Source organism: Scleropages formosus, chromosome 15, assembly GCF_900964775.1.
Source record: "Scleropages formosus chromosome 15, fSclFor1.1, whole genome shotgun sequence".
Classification (NCBI taxonomy): Eukaryota; Metazoa; Chordata; class Actinopteri; order Osteoglossiformes; family Osteoglossidae; genus Scleropages; species Scleropages formosus.
Window position 1 is genome coordinate 2086706 of NC_041820.1, and position 14186 is coordinate 2100891.

Consider the following 14186-nt stretch of genomic DNA (forward strand, 5'->3'; position numbering starts at 1 on the left):
ACTAGATGGTGATCAGTTGACAGCTCAGCACCTCTCTTCACCCGAGTATCCAGAACATGTGGCCTCAAGTCAGAAGAAACGACTACAAAGTCGATCATTGACCGTTGACCCAAGGAGCTCTGGTACCAAGTACACTTATGAACATCCTTGCGTTCGAACATAGTGCTCGTTATGGACAAACCATGACTAGCACAGAAGTTCAGTAACATTTCACCATTCGGGTTCAGATTGAGCAAGCCATTCTTCCCAATCACCCCCGCCATATTTCCCAGTCATTGCCAACGTGAGCGTTGAAGTCCCCCGGCAGGACTATGGAGTCTGTAGGTGGGGCCCTGTCCGGAACCCCACCCACCTTCTCCAAGAAGGCCGAATACTCTGAACTGCTGTTTGGTGCATAAGCACACACAACAGTCAGAGTTTTCCTCTCTGCGACGTCGCATTGAGACGACCCTCTCGTCCACCGGGGCAAACTCCAACTGTATGGCAGCCAGCCGGGGGCTTGTGAGTATCCCCACACCTGCCTGGCGCCTCTCACCTAATGCAACTCCTGAGTAGGAGAGGGACCACCTCCTATCGAGGAGTTTGGTTCCAGAGCCAGCACTGTGAGTGGAGGTGAGCCCAACTATATCTAGTTGGTATTTCTCAACCTCCCGCACCAGTTCCGGCTCCTTTCCCCGAAGTGAGGTGGCATTCCACGCACCAAGAGTCAGTTTCCGTCGCGAGGGGCTACGACGCCATGCGCCACCCCGCCCCCTCCCGCAGTCAGGTATACATTGCACCTGACCCCCATGGTGGAACTTGCAGGTGGTAGGCCCAAATGGCCCCCCCACGAGGCCTTTTCGGGCTGAGCCCGGCCAGGCTACGTGGGCTGCCCGGCCACCAGGCGCTCGCCTAGGAACACTACCCCTAGGTCTGGCTCCAGGGGTAGGTCCCGGTGACCCTATTCCGGGCAGGGTAAACGATCTCCTGTTTACTTTTTCCATGGAGGTTTTTGGATCGTGTTAGTTTGGATCTTCACTCCAGACCTGTTCGCCTTGAGAGACCTTACCAGGAGCATATTGCTCCCGACGACATAGCTCTGGAGATCCCTGGATCACGCACGCCCTTCCGCCACGCCAAGGCCCCGATCCAGGAAGGGCTGTCAAAATTCTGTCTGTTAAAATTCAATATTGTATTTCCACATAACAAGATTACTGTCATGTGAAAATGATGAAACAAATTGTGTGTACAGTGCATTGGAACCCCCCCCCATCACTTGACCGAGGTGCAGATGAGTTACATTTTCAGTTCCAGGATGCGGCACACCGGAATACGCTGGAATACGGTGGTGAGGGAGTGTGCTATTCCCAGCATCGCTCTGCACGGGAATACGTTTTCCCGATGCTGTTAAACCTGAAACCCCAAGTATCCGACCACAATGTTCCCATAATTCCCATCTCTGTGCTGTAAGGGCGATGCCGACATGCCAGTACACCAGCAGACTTTTTTTAACCCTCTTTTAAGTGTTTTTTACTGTCTGTGTACCTCCGAATGCTCTTATTGCCCTCTTGCAAATTGGAATCGCTCACAGATAAGAACTGAAATGCACCTGTTTCCTTGCCTTCATTCCCACCCAGAGCGTGTTTGTTTGCAGCCTGTGTGCACGCTCCTGGGATTGATCGTGTGTCCTGTCACTCGACTCTCACCTGGTGTGTTTGTGCTCCGGTTTGAAAGGAGGGACACGTCTTGTGAACACATGTTGCGCCGTGTTGCTCGTGTTCATCGCGTCACAGAGAGAAAACACGGAACTCCGCATACGACGATGACGGGATAATATAGGCAGCTGCTGAACGGTCTCTGTGACCTCTTACTGCAGGAAGTTGCTCTGCATCCCCCACCCCAATGGGACACGGCACCGGAAAGGTCCCGAACCCCCTTCGCCGTAAGTGATGGAGGAATCCGCCCTGCAGCGGCCGGACCGCCTGACCTCTGACCCGCGATGCTCCTCCAGGGGCCGCGCACCATCACCAGGCGGGGCGCTGTCAGCAATCGCCATTGACCCAGCATTCCTGCAGCCTCTGGCATTCGCAAGGGTTCATTCTGACCTCTCCTGAGGTCCCTTCAGGTGCCGCCTTGCACGGGGAAGACCCCAGGTGCATTGTGGGGAAGAACAAGTGCTGTTGCTGAGAGCAGCGAAGAAAGCCTGCAGAAGAGTCAGCAGGGACTCCAGTCAGGGTGGGACTGACATGAGCGGGACATGGAGAACCCAGCGGGCTGCCAGGAACAGTCGGGAGAAAGTGCTGGAAATAACTGTGATTCGTATTAGTGTCACAATCTAATTGATCTTGTTTCGGTTTCCTTAAGGACCATTTGCAATTTTTAATTTATTTGTGTACCTGCATAACTAAATAAACAGCTACAGTACTGTATATCCCTGCTGATGTAGCGTGTTTGTGCACGTGTGCCTGTACACATGTCGGTGCCATGTCCTCTTTGGCCGCCGTCTCGTGGAGCACAGCCTTTTAAAGCCATGACTGCATCTCCTTATCGAACCGGCTGCAATTCACAAAATCCTCGGCTACTTAATTCCTCCGACTTCTGGTGGGGAAGTGGGGGTGGGGGTGTACCCTCGCTTTCTTCCATAAAAGTACAACGTGATCGTTATAGAAACAGACAAAAGTGCAGCCAAAACACACAGCGGACAGCCAGCACGTTGCACCGGATGCAGATGGCGCGGCGCTGCGCCTCGAACCGGCGGCCCGACACGCATCGGACGGCATTTGTAACCCCCACCCCCCGTAACACTGTGCCGGAGAAGGAGTTGTAGAAACGTGGAGGGAGCGCTTCACTTCTCCAACTCTGTTCTCACAGTAAATTACTGTCTAATAGCGGCGACAAATTCCAGTGCCTCCATGTCATGTTTAATCTGGAAAATGCCTGGAATCTAATAATGTGCACATGGGTCTGGCCTGTCCACTGCGGGGGGCGCTGTCCCACTGCCATGTGAAGAACACTCAGCTCCTGCCTCGCGGGCCCTTTTTCGTGTGAAGACCATGTCTGTCCTTGCTGTGTGAAAAGCTGAGAAACCCTGAGATGTTGGGTGGAGTCGTGTGTGTGTGTGTGTGTGTGTGTGTGTGTGTGTAAGAGACATGTCCAGGACATCATGTCCAAAGCAGGGTGGATGCGAAGAAACGCGGGACATGAGGTTTGTCTCGCACAGGTGAAGGTGGAGCAGCAGGTGGAATGTTGGTTAGAACTCAAAGGACCTGGGTTCAAATCCCACCTCCTGCTGTAGTTCCCTTGATCAAGGTATTTACCCAGAACTGATACAGTAAAAATTACCTTGCTGTATAAATTGAGCAAAGTGCCATCAAATGAATAAATAGTGATCACAGAGGTTTGACCTGGAATCCCAGACCCTTTTGGTGCTTCATTACAGGACATCGGGGTCCAATGCCCTGAAACACTGAAGACTTAGTCATGCACAAGAAATCCGATTGATTGAATGGCTGATTGATTGATTGGCGTTCTGAAACGGGACCTGCGATGCTGAAGGAGTCTCTTCCGGTGGACGATGTGTGTTTGCGCTTCTCTCTCACTGTGCACCATCTGAGCGCTTGCCTTCCCTAAGGTCTCTCGCTGTGCACTTGACACCCTGGACAGTCCCAGCCCCCCCTTGCCCCGTCCAGCGCGGGGCAGCTCAGGCTTCGTGGATGAGCACCTCGCTCAACAGTCACCTGCTGTGATCCCACACGTTGCAGTGCCCAGTGTCCCCCAAACCACTTTGAGAGCCCAGGCATGAAAAGATATTCATGCATGTTTTACTTTTTGTTTTTACTTTCATTTGCAATTATACTTTTAGTTTTAGTTGGAGGGGCATGGTGGCGCAGTGGGTTGGACTGGGTCCTGCTCTCTGGTGGTCTGGGGTTCGAGTGCCGCTGGGGGTGCCTTGTGATGGACTGGCGTCCCGTCCTGGGTGTGTCACCTCCCCCTCCAACCTTTTGCCCTGCGTTGCAGGGTTAGGCTCCCTGTGTGAGAGATGTTTTAATGGAGGCAGCAGGTAGTACAGCTGTACCCCTGAGCAAGGTACATACTCTGAAATGATGTAGTAAAACTTAAAGTCACTAAAAAAATGTGCTGTGAACCCTTGTGTCCCTTAGTTTTACCACAAAATGCTTATTCGCTCTTTTCTAAATCACTCTTTCTCAGCTGACACAATAGGTGCGTAATGACCAATTCCACGTTTCGTGCGTGTAGTAGAAAGACACAAGTAGTGCAGGTGTAAAAATAAGCGAAGCCCAAGTTGTATTGACTAAACCAAGTAGGTCAGTAGGATCAGGGATGTAAATCGTAGTCATTTACTCATTTTATACGTTTAAGGTTTAAAATTTAGGTTTTATAAGTTTATTTTAAAATTTTATACAGTAATGACCATCCCTGTAGGGTTCACACACTTTGATGCAGCACTATAAATGGATACATACCGTACCTTAACGCTGTAAGTCACTTTGGAGAAAAGGGTCAGAGAAATAAATGTAAATTCTGATACTTAAATTTAAAATCAGCTATTTTACTTTACCCAAAAGGATGAACAATCAATTTTTGATTCATAATTGTTCAGTTGTTATTACAGAATGCACATAGTTCAATTATGATTTCATTGACGTTAACACTGTTTTCCCCGTCTGCATCCACCGCTATCCTGAGATGATGTCACTTCCTGCTTGCTGTGTTTGCACTTTGTTTTCAGCATCTTTTCTCAATCTTTACCCCCCCCCATGTGAACTTGGGCAGGAATGTATTATTTTGACAGTTCAGATCGCTCCACGCCAGGCCTCGTGTTCGCCGTGGTCCTTCTCGAACCGTACGTCACAGCCGGCTGCTCCCACCTGCTTCTCGGGCCAAGTTCACATCACCGCTGTTTATTTACAGCCCGACCAGCGAGGGGCGGAGCCACTCGCGTTGTTCATTTCTGTCCTGCGGAGATTTTCCAGGCCTGACCCCCCCCAACCCCCCCGCACCCCAGAGGAAGTGGCCTAATGAACGGGGGCCTTTGGCACTCTTGGGGCGGTGGGGGGTGCAGTTACTCTGAAAGTCCTCAGTAAACATCGGTGCAGCCCACACTACGGCGAGTAAACAATTTGCGAACGGGGGCACAGCTGGTTTGGTTTACCGCACTTTCGACCCTTAGTCTCTCCGGTTGACCCTTTCGCTGTGGAGTCCATCATCCGGGGCCACGATGGCCAGTGCCACCGCCGAGTGTAAGTTCATCAGCTGGAAGACGCACATGACTAATTGTTGGAAAGGCTCCGTTGAGTTGAGCGTAGCACTGTGTGTACTGGTGACGCCGGGCGGGGCTGCGGCGCGATACTAAAACCAGCTGTGCTGAGGGCGTCCCTGGAGACCCGGGAGCGGGAACGGGACACGTCACATGACCGTCTTTGGCGGGCTGCTCGCGTCCCGACCGTGGTGCGCACACAGTAACGTCCAGCGAGGCGTTAAACTAAATCCATGGGGTGTGGGTTCGCCTCCTCGTCGCCGCTCGGGTGTCACGTCGGGTTCGGTGCCCCACCCCGCACATTTGGACAGGTGCATCCTTGGTACGCGACAGCAACCGCCCCGGATCGCGAGCAGAGAGCGACGCATTGCGGGGGGGGGGGGCGCAGCCGAGGGGTCGGGCTCCGTTACAACGCCTGCTGGACCCTCTGCTACTGCCTGTCGCTTACTCTCGTCAACACCCTCCCCCCCCGGCAGGTTCCTCGTTTCCCCACACGTGACGTATCCCCATGCGATCTGTCCCGCGCCGGAATCTCAGAACCCCCCCAGTCGCCGGTCACCTGCTCAGCTTCCCTCTTGCCAGAGACACAACAGCGTGCTGAGGGGCTCCTGGAGCTAGGGGGGCAGGGGCGGGGGTGGGGGCAGACGGTCAGACGGGGTTCGCTTTTCGCCTGCGCGTCTGGGAAAACACACTCGCAGCCAACACACGTCTATTACCAATAAAATATTTAATAAAAATCATCTGTACAAAAAAGCAACAGGGAGCGGTTAATATTATAGAATGATACAAAGTGTCCTACTATCTGTTTGTTTTCAAATATATACTACTGTATAATATAATATTTCCAGAAAAGAGAGGGAAACACACTGTTGTTTACAGCTCATTTACAATTGAATTATGTACAGTCTGTTATAAACCATACGCTATACATATTACATATACACAGTGCATTGATACACCACACGTGTAGAGCGAGCGGCCGTCTCACACTTCCCTTGTCGAAAACACAACGTCGCTTCCCCGTAAAAACACACCCACGCGCACACGCTCTTTCGTTTGACACTTGAGATGAAGATGTGATACAAGAGCAGATTGAGAGAGCGAACAAAGAGCGCCGTTTGATCCGTGACCCCGAGGATGACCTTTCCTCGGCAGAGCCGACGAGCGTGTGGAGCGTACTCGAATACACGAACACGCGCGCACATCGAGAGGCAGTAATCATTGACGAATGGCGTGCGTTGTGTTGAGAACACTGCTGGCTGTTTGACCCAGTGGTCGCATCGGTTAAACCTGTTCAGTCCCCGAACTCTGGCTGAAAGTGGACTTTTTGGGCGTCCAGAGCACCGGCAGACACGAGAGCTCATTTTTTCTTACATTTTGCCTTTTTTTCCATCCTTCTGCAGCACGTCGAATGGCAGATTTTTGCATTTTATGGAAACGGAATTTATATTCCTCGCACTCTGAAAACAAAACATGCAAAACAATTAACTATTTAAAAGTTGTTTCAGCCAATTTGTTGAACAGCGTTTGCTGACATTTCAGTAACTCAGGAGGATTTTGTTGCCAAATGCAAAAGCAGGAGCAGCAATGGGATTATCGCTGGAAAAACGTGCATGTATGAATTTGACCTCATTATGGTAATTAACAGGGTTAATTTGTTGTTGATTGTTTTTCCAGCCAATTAGCTTCATTTCACTGCAGCGCCGCTAAATTAAATGTGACGTTTTTATCACGAAGACATATGTTACCACTAACGGCCGTGCTGCCGACCTGTTAACGTGGATTAATTTTGGCCCATTAGCGGCACCGAGGCAGAATGGACCCGATCGCCGCCGGTCTGCGGAATCTACCGGAACTCGACGGCCATGTGGGAAACTCCGGTGTCAGGCCTCGGCACCCCCAGGGCATCTGTCTGGGCTTCGTCATCCAGAGGAAGTCTCTTTCTGTCGGGTTGTTATGACTGCCGCCGGCTCCGCGGGACCATTAGCTAAACAAATAAACGGCAACGCAAAGGATGGCGATGTGCTGCCAGAGAGAGCCGCGTGGAACCGTCTGTGGATGGCGAGAGCAACGGGGCGCTGCCTCGAGTGGCTTTGGGCGGGTGTCTCGCTCGCGGAGGGAAACGTGGGCCGCGAGGGATTCGGTGCCCCTGCAGGACCGAGCGGCGGAGCGCACGTCCAGTAGACCGCACGCGGCGCCTGCGCGGGACAGGGGAGCTCAGGGGAGGGAGTCTCAAGCCGGGGGTCCAGGGTGGCTTCCCGCCCGTCCCGCCGCGGGGGCCGCGTTGCGTCACCAGCATTCCCCCGCAAATGTGTTTGCCATTACGGCGCACACAGAACCAACTGGTTACGGGACGCGCGCAACAAACAAAGAGAAAATAACCGGAGGCAGACGACTCAGCGGAGAGCAACACACACCTTCGGGGGGGGGGGCAGCAGCGCACCGACACCATTTCGCTCATCTTCCACTAAAGTGCTTCAAGCTGCCCGTGCTTTCGTGCGGAGCTGTCAGCCCACGCGGCAACACGTACGGAGCGTGTGCGCGCGTTGTAGAGCCGGGCGCGGCGGAAACGTGCCGTCGAGGGCTTCAGGAGCCGTGCGTTACCGCAGCATCTCGAGCGCCATCCTGGAGGCGCTGTGAACTGTGCCGAGTGTTTAATTCCCGACGGAAGAGAATCGGTTCTGCCCGCTGCAGCTGACCGGTCGGGGAAAGTTCTAGCAATTCCAGCACATGCTTTTACAAGCAACACGCTACATGCGAGTGTCCTCAACGGCGACCGCGCCCGGTCCACACGCAAACGCTTGATGCCTGCATCGCGTGTCGCTCGATGTCATGCAGCGATGGGGACGGCGCAGTGACGCGTTTCCCTGCGGTCGGCCTGCTCTGGAACGCAGTGTGCGTTTAAAAGACCGCGGTAGGTTGTTTGCTGGATTTCGTCCTGATTCACCAAACAGTGGGAAGTAATCGTAAAAGAAAACCGTAAAAAACAAACTCTGGTAAGAATTAAAATGTGAAGGGAAACAATAAAAGCGGAGAGCTGCTCTGGAGTCCACTAAAGCGCACAAACAGCGCTGTGGCCAAGAAGAGCATGGGTTCGAGGCCCGTCGGCCAGGGCCTTAACAGGCTGCGCGGGAGGGACTCGGCGAATCTCAGAGCTCAAGCTCAACCTACTTCACAACCTACAGCAGACCAACCGCGAGGGGGGTGTAACGGTGTGGCGCGGCGAGTAGCTCACTGCCCCCAGCCTCTTCTCCCTGTCCTTTGGACGCTTCCCTCCCAGAGAGCCTCCCGCCGGCGAGGGGCCGAGACGGGACGAGTTCACAGGGTCCCGGGGCGAAGGGATGCTGCCCGAAGACTCGTCGCCTTTCGCGCTAATCGTGAACATGTGGCGCAAAAGTCCGAAAAACCAGGCTTGTTGATGCTGCACCTAATTTAATTTCAGGGTTATGCTGCTGTATCTGCTGTCGTATTGAAATAATGGGCATGCATCACTCCATCCCCGCTCCATTCTCGCTGGCAGGTCAAAAGTCGCACTTTGTTTTAGTCTTAGAGTCTTAGTCTTTGTCTAGAGTCTAAGACCAGGTTTGACCAGGTGTCTGCGTGACAACACAGTAACTGTGATGTTTGATGCCACCAAGTCGCCATCTGCTCACTGCAGTAAGACTCCGTCCGTCCATCTGTCCTTAATGGACGTTCAGGAAACCGCCGCTGCGCCACAAACGTTCCACCGCGGACGACAGCGACACACTCCAATAAATTAACGTAAGCGGGAAACGAGATTGCGTTCCGCTCAGACAACGCGCACGCACACTCTACATAGATGAAGACACATTTCAGTCGAAACATTATGCTTTAAATAGAACAAAAATAGATTTGTACTCCGCGCTCTATTCTCTTCTAAACGTCACTCGCCCTGGTAATACCATGGCTGTTTACACGCTTTTCTCCGCTGACCGCTTGGCAGGAAACATCTGACTCGTGTTACACGTGAAGGATGTGGACAAGAGCACACAGCGAGACTGTATTTGACCCTCTTTCACACGCAACACGTGAGGAGAGGGAAGGTCTCTGAATCCCAGCGCTCTGCGGCACTTGGGTGAGCACTTTTAATTATTACACACTGCGCTTCTGGAGCGTTCCGGCATGTGCGACTGACAAAGGCCGTGCCGACAGTCTTTAACTAGTCTGTTCAAAGATCGAAGGACCAGGTCGCCCGCAGGCGGAAGCCGTATTTGTGGTGCGAATCTCAGTAGCATGAACGATTGAAGAGAAGACGGTGGGAGTCGATCTCATGTGCAAATCGTATCCAACACCCAGCTGGGTACAAGGACAATTATAGATGTGGCGCCGAACTGAACCGCGTGTTCGGACCAGATAGTTCTTGATGTGGCAATTCACGGTTTTTGTTTCTCTCCTCCAGCTCACCACCACTTAACCAGGAAGGTGGGAAACGTGGGAGAATTGGGGTCAGTCAGTCAGAAGCGCGGTCAGACGGGAGTGTAAAAACACTGTACGTCTGTCACCTTTAAGCCAGAGCCGTGGTGCGCACGCGCACACACCCACGCTTGGCGCGGCACGGTCGAGTCCCAGCGAGAGCGTCGGGCGGCGCTACCTGCAGCCACAGCCCTCCACCACCATGTCCTCGTACTGCTTGTAGACGACATTGTTGCCCGAGTCGATGTAGAGGATGCTGATGGGGCTCAGTTTGGACGGCACGCAGCAGCTGGGCGGCGTCGACTCGGGGTCCATCGAGTTCATGAGCGTCTGGATGATGGCGTGGTTCGTGGGCTCGAGGTGTGAGCGCAGCGGGAAGTCGCACACGCCCTCGCAGTGGTACGCCTCATAGTCCAGGGGCGCTATAATCCAGTCGTCCCAGCCGAGCTCCTTGAAGTTGACGTGGAGCGGCTTGCGGCTGCAGCGCGTTTTCTTCCTGCCGCCTCCCCGGCCGCCACCGCCACCCCCTCCCCCTGCCCCTCCCCCTCCCGCTGTGCCGGCCCGGCCGGAGAGGGTGGTCCTCCTCCGACGGCGCCGCCTGGGCCGGTGCTCCGTGAGGTCCAGGTAGCCGAGGCCTCCCGCGGCCTTCGCCTTTTCCCGGATTTCCCGGAAGAGGTTCTCCTTCCTGCGGGTGCGAGAGAACGCCACGAGGAGGGCTTTCTCCTGCGGCTGCCGGGAGCGCCGGGACAGGCCCAGCACCGCGGGGTCCGCCGCCTCCCCGCTCGCCTCGGACACCGCGACCAGGTGGAAGCACAGCGGACCGTTGCCGGCGGCGGGTCGTCGCCGCACTCCCACGCCGGCCCACACGTCGAACACATCCCAGCCGGCTGACGCGGCGTCCAGCAGATCCACGGTGCGGGAGTCCAGGAGGCGCCTCGCAGAGCCCCCATCGGCGCACGAGTACAACAGCATGCGGTACAGGTTCCCGCCCTGGGACAGTGCCAGCGGCAGGTTAGGCGGCGGCTTCCGCAGGATGCGAAGCTCCGCCCCCAGAAGCTCGTCGTCCCGGGACAGGCTGGAGAGGTCGAACAGGTACCTCTGGCCCAGTTCCTCCCACGCGCCGTCTGCGGGAGAGACATGAGACACGTGAGAACCCGAGTGGCCCAATCGCTTCGCCAAATGGGCAGCAGGTGGAGGGCGGCGGCGGGAGGGCCTGGCGAGACGGCGGACACGCTCGCTCGCTCCCTCGCTCTCCCCGGCCGGCGTCGCTCACGGATGGGATGTGCATTTCGGAGCAGCCAGGGGAGGGGCTTCACTGATTGATTCAGCAGCGCAAGGCAAATACAGCAAATGCATTGCACAGTGTCACCTGTACGCCGAGCGACAACCCACACACACGCACATCCGCCGAGCACCCGGAGCGCTTTCACAGAAGTGCTGCAACATCCCGCCACTTACTGTGCCCTTGCAGTCATGTCCTGTGTGTGTGTGTGTGTGTGTGTGTGTGTGTGAGAGAGCGTGAGCACAGAGCCTGGTCTGGGACGGGACGGACAGGAATGGAATGTCGATGCAGCGAGAGGTCAGAGGGTTTTACTCAAACATCTTCCAACCAGCGAATGTCGGTCCACCAGCGACACACACTTACACACATCCTCGGTTCCCCACTTGAGTGTATTCCGCACCAGTGTATTCGGTACCAGTGTGTTCTGCGCAAATGTGAGCAGGGTGCCAAACTAATGAGGTGAGGCTCTGCTGCTGCCCCTCAGAGCAGTGCTGATGATGCTCATATTGACTGGGACACAGTGGCAGAAAGGAGCGCGCACACACACACACACACACACACACACACACTGTGGGTCCAGCGACACTGAACGATGCTTAACAAACAGCCATCCACACACTATCCATAACCGCCTGTCTCTGGTGCGGCACGGTGGTGGCCCAGAACCCATCGTGGCAACACACACACACACACACACACACACACAGAGGCCAGTACAGAGTCGCCCCTCAGGCCACCATTAAAAAGAGTCCAGGTTAATAGACCTTAAGCAGGCAGCATTTTCCTCAAAAGAGTCACAAGTTATCCCCTAGTTACTAAATTAAGTAGCAGTGCGGTTTGGACTCATTTCTTTCGCACCACGAACGCAGGAAACACACCTTGTAGCACAACACACGCGCGACACACACACTGACGCGCACCGGTGCCTTTTTTCTTATTCCGCATGTTGTTCCTGCTTTATTTTACACGCTACATGTTATATTCTAATTACATGACGTGTCAGATGTTCCAGCAAAGTGGCAAACACCCTCTTTTTACCCCCTTACACGCAGTAACGAGGTTTTCATAACGAATCGAATGACACTGAATTCAGAATTGTGCGCGTGTCGCGGCACAGTGAGTAAAAATCATGTTTCGCTTTTCCAGAACTGACCGTTAATGCGCAAACGCGCTGCTTTTTTTCCACGGCACGAGACGAGTTCAAATGATGGAGCTCTAGAGGGAATATTTTATTGAATCATCATGTGCACGAGGTGAGTGACACGCCAGCTGAACGCAAAAGTTACGTTTGCATAAAGCGTCACTGAATTATGGACAGATAACGTGTCCGTACCTCACCGGGTGGGGTAATGTTACTAGAGTAAATGTCCCCCGCCGGTTCCGCGCAAGGGTGTCTGTCTCGGACTCACGGCCAGGTGAGCGCGTGTCGAACCCGCGTCCAGAACCGTTTCTCGAGCAGAGTTTAAAAAGTAACTTTTCGTTTTCCTTAATCGCGGAAACGTTCGTCCTCCGTGCGCGCGCCACGATCACGGTGCCGCGGGGGGCAGTTTAGCGCAGAAAAAAATAACGGTCCTGAAGCGCCGACAGGGAGGGAGAAGAAGGGAGCAGTTCGAGTCCCGCAGACAGTGAGCGAAAGGCAACAGGAACGAGTGCGAAGCGGACCGACGGTCGGTGGCGCCGGAAGCGAAAGCAGATTTAAGTTTTAGTTTTACCGCAACCTCCTCAATCACACCTGTGAGGCCGCGTCGAAAAGTTCCCGAAAGTTTACGAACTAAGTCTCACATCTGGTGATGAGGACGCCGTCTGTACCTCGGGCAGTGACTGACACGCACACACAGTCGTCGCATTAAGTAACAGCGCTCACACACACGCGCGCGCACACACACACACACACACACACACGCACACACACGCACACACACACACACACACACACACACACACACACACAGAGATGCTGCGATGCGGCCGGAGGCTCGAACCCACAACGTGCTGGTGTCCGGCCGCAGACGCCGAACATCGCGAGCGGAGGCGCGACTTGACACGAGACGCTCGCTGCTCACTGACCGCCCAGACCGCACGTGTGTGACATCTCACACCCTCCGCTCGCCCTCGGCTGCGCGCGCGGGCGCGCGCACGCACACCTTCGCACACACCTTGTCCGTGGTCCACGGCGCTGGTCACCGTGTTCGCGTGCCTCCTGGCTCGCGGGAGGCTCCCGTTCGCGCCGCGGCTCTCCGCGTCCGCCAGGCTCCGGTACAGCGCCACCATGTACTCGTGCGGGACCACGGTGCGGTTCCCGGCGGCGTCGCGCGCCCGCGCTCGCGCGCCCGAGCGCAGCCGCGCCGCGCCGAGCGCCGCCGCCTCCGCGACGCTGCCGAAGCACAGGACCGAGAGCCAGAGGAGCGGAGCGGCGGCCCGCACGAGGTCCATTTCGCGCGCTGTGCGGCGTGTGGCGGGGCGCGCGGACCGTGCGAGGCGCTCTGCTGCTGAGGGGGGGCGGGGGGTGCGGAGCACGGTCATCCAGCGCCCCCAGCGTCTCTGCGCGGCGCACCGCAGCGCACCGCAACGCACCGCACTGGCGCGCCTCCGCGTGCCCGGTGCCTCCGAGCGCGGCCTCGCCCTGAGAGGCGCTGCGGAGTGTCCGGTGCGCGCGGTATCCGGCACCGGGGCGGACTAGCCGGGGTCCGGGCGCCGTGCGGAGAGCTGGACACGTGCGGAGATGCAAAGATGCGAAGATGCGCTGATGCTCCCAAGTTCAGGTGCATTCGGCGCCCGCGAGCCCTATTTATAAAAGAGCGCGCGCGGGCAGGGAAGCCGTGCGGGCAAAGCGAGTGTCACCCAATATGTGTGTTCGCTGAGCTGCGGGACCGAGAGGGAAATCCCGCCACCCCTCCCCTCCCCTGACCCTCCCCCCCAACACACTCACACACACTCAAAGTTCCCGAGGGTTTGCTGGAAAGGCACAAAGTCACATTGATGACTAACTGTGCAGCTTGTGCTCCATCGGTTAACCGACTTGCTCCGATTCTCCATCGGTTAACCGACCTGTTGCAATGTCCCAATAATTAACAGACCTGCTCCGATGTGCCTACCTCATTTACCAACCTGCCCTGATGTTTCATCGGTTAACCAACCTGCTCCAATGTGCCATTAGTTAACTGACCTGTTCCGATGTGCCATCGGTTAACCGAGCTGCTCTCGCTCTCCAGC

At 55.4% G+C, this 14186-nt stretch overlaps 1 protein-coding gene across 1 annotated transcript; it reads right to left on the reverse strand.

Moving 5' to 3' along the window:
* Positions 1 to 6026: 6026 nt before the first annotated feature.
* Positions 6027 to 13802, reverse strand: gdf7 (growth differentiation factor 7). Its single transcript, XM_029258548.1, has 2 exons — positions 13130 to 13802; positions 6027 to 10815 (listed from the first exon to the last, which is right to left on the reverse strand). Exons 1-2 carry the CDS (start codon positions 13494 to 13496, stop codon positions 9866 to 9868), a joined length of 1317 nt encoding a protein of 438 aa, XP_029114381.1. The 5' UTR covers positions 13497 to 13802; the 3' UTR covers positions 6027 to 9865.
* Between the last annotated feature and the right edge of the window lie 384 nt (positions 13803 to 14186).

Excerpts from the sequence above, each read along its gene's own strand:
- gdf7 (XM_029258548.1), bottom strand. The coding sequence starts at position 13,496 with ATGACCGTGCTCCGCACCCCCCGCCCCCCCTCAGCAGCAGAGCGCCTC. Across the intron at positions 10,816-13,129 it reads CGCCGTGGACCACGGACAAG|ACGGCGCGTGGGAGGAACTG; the intron begins GTGTGTGCGAAG and ends TCTCTCCCGCAG.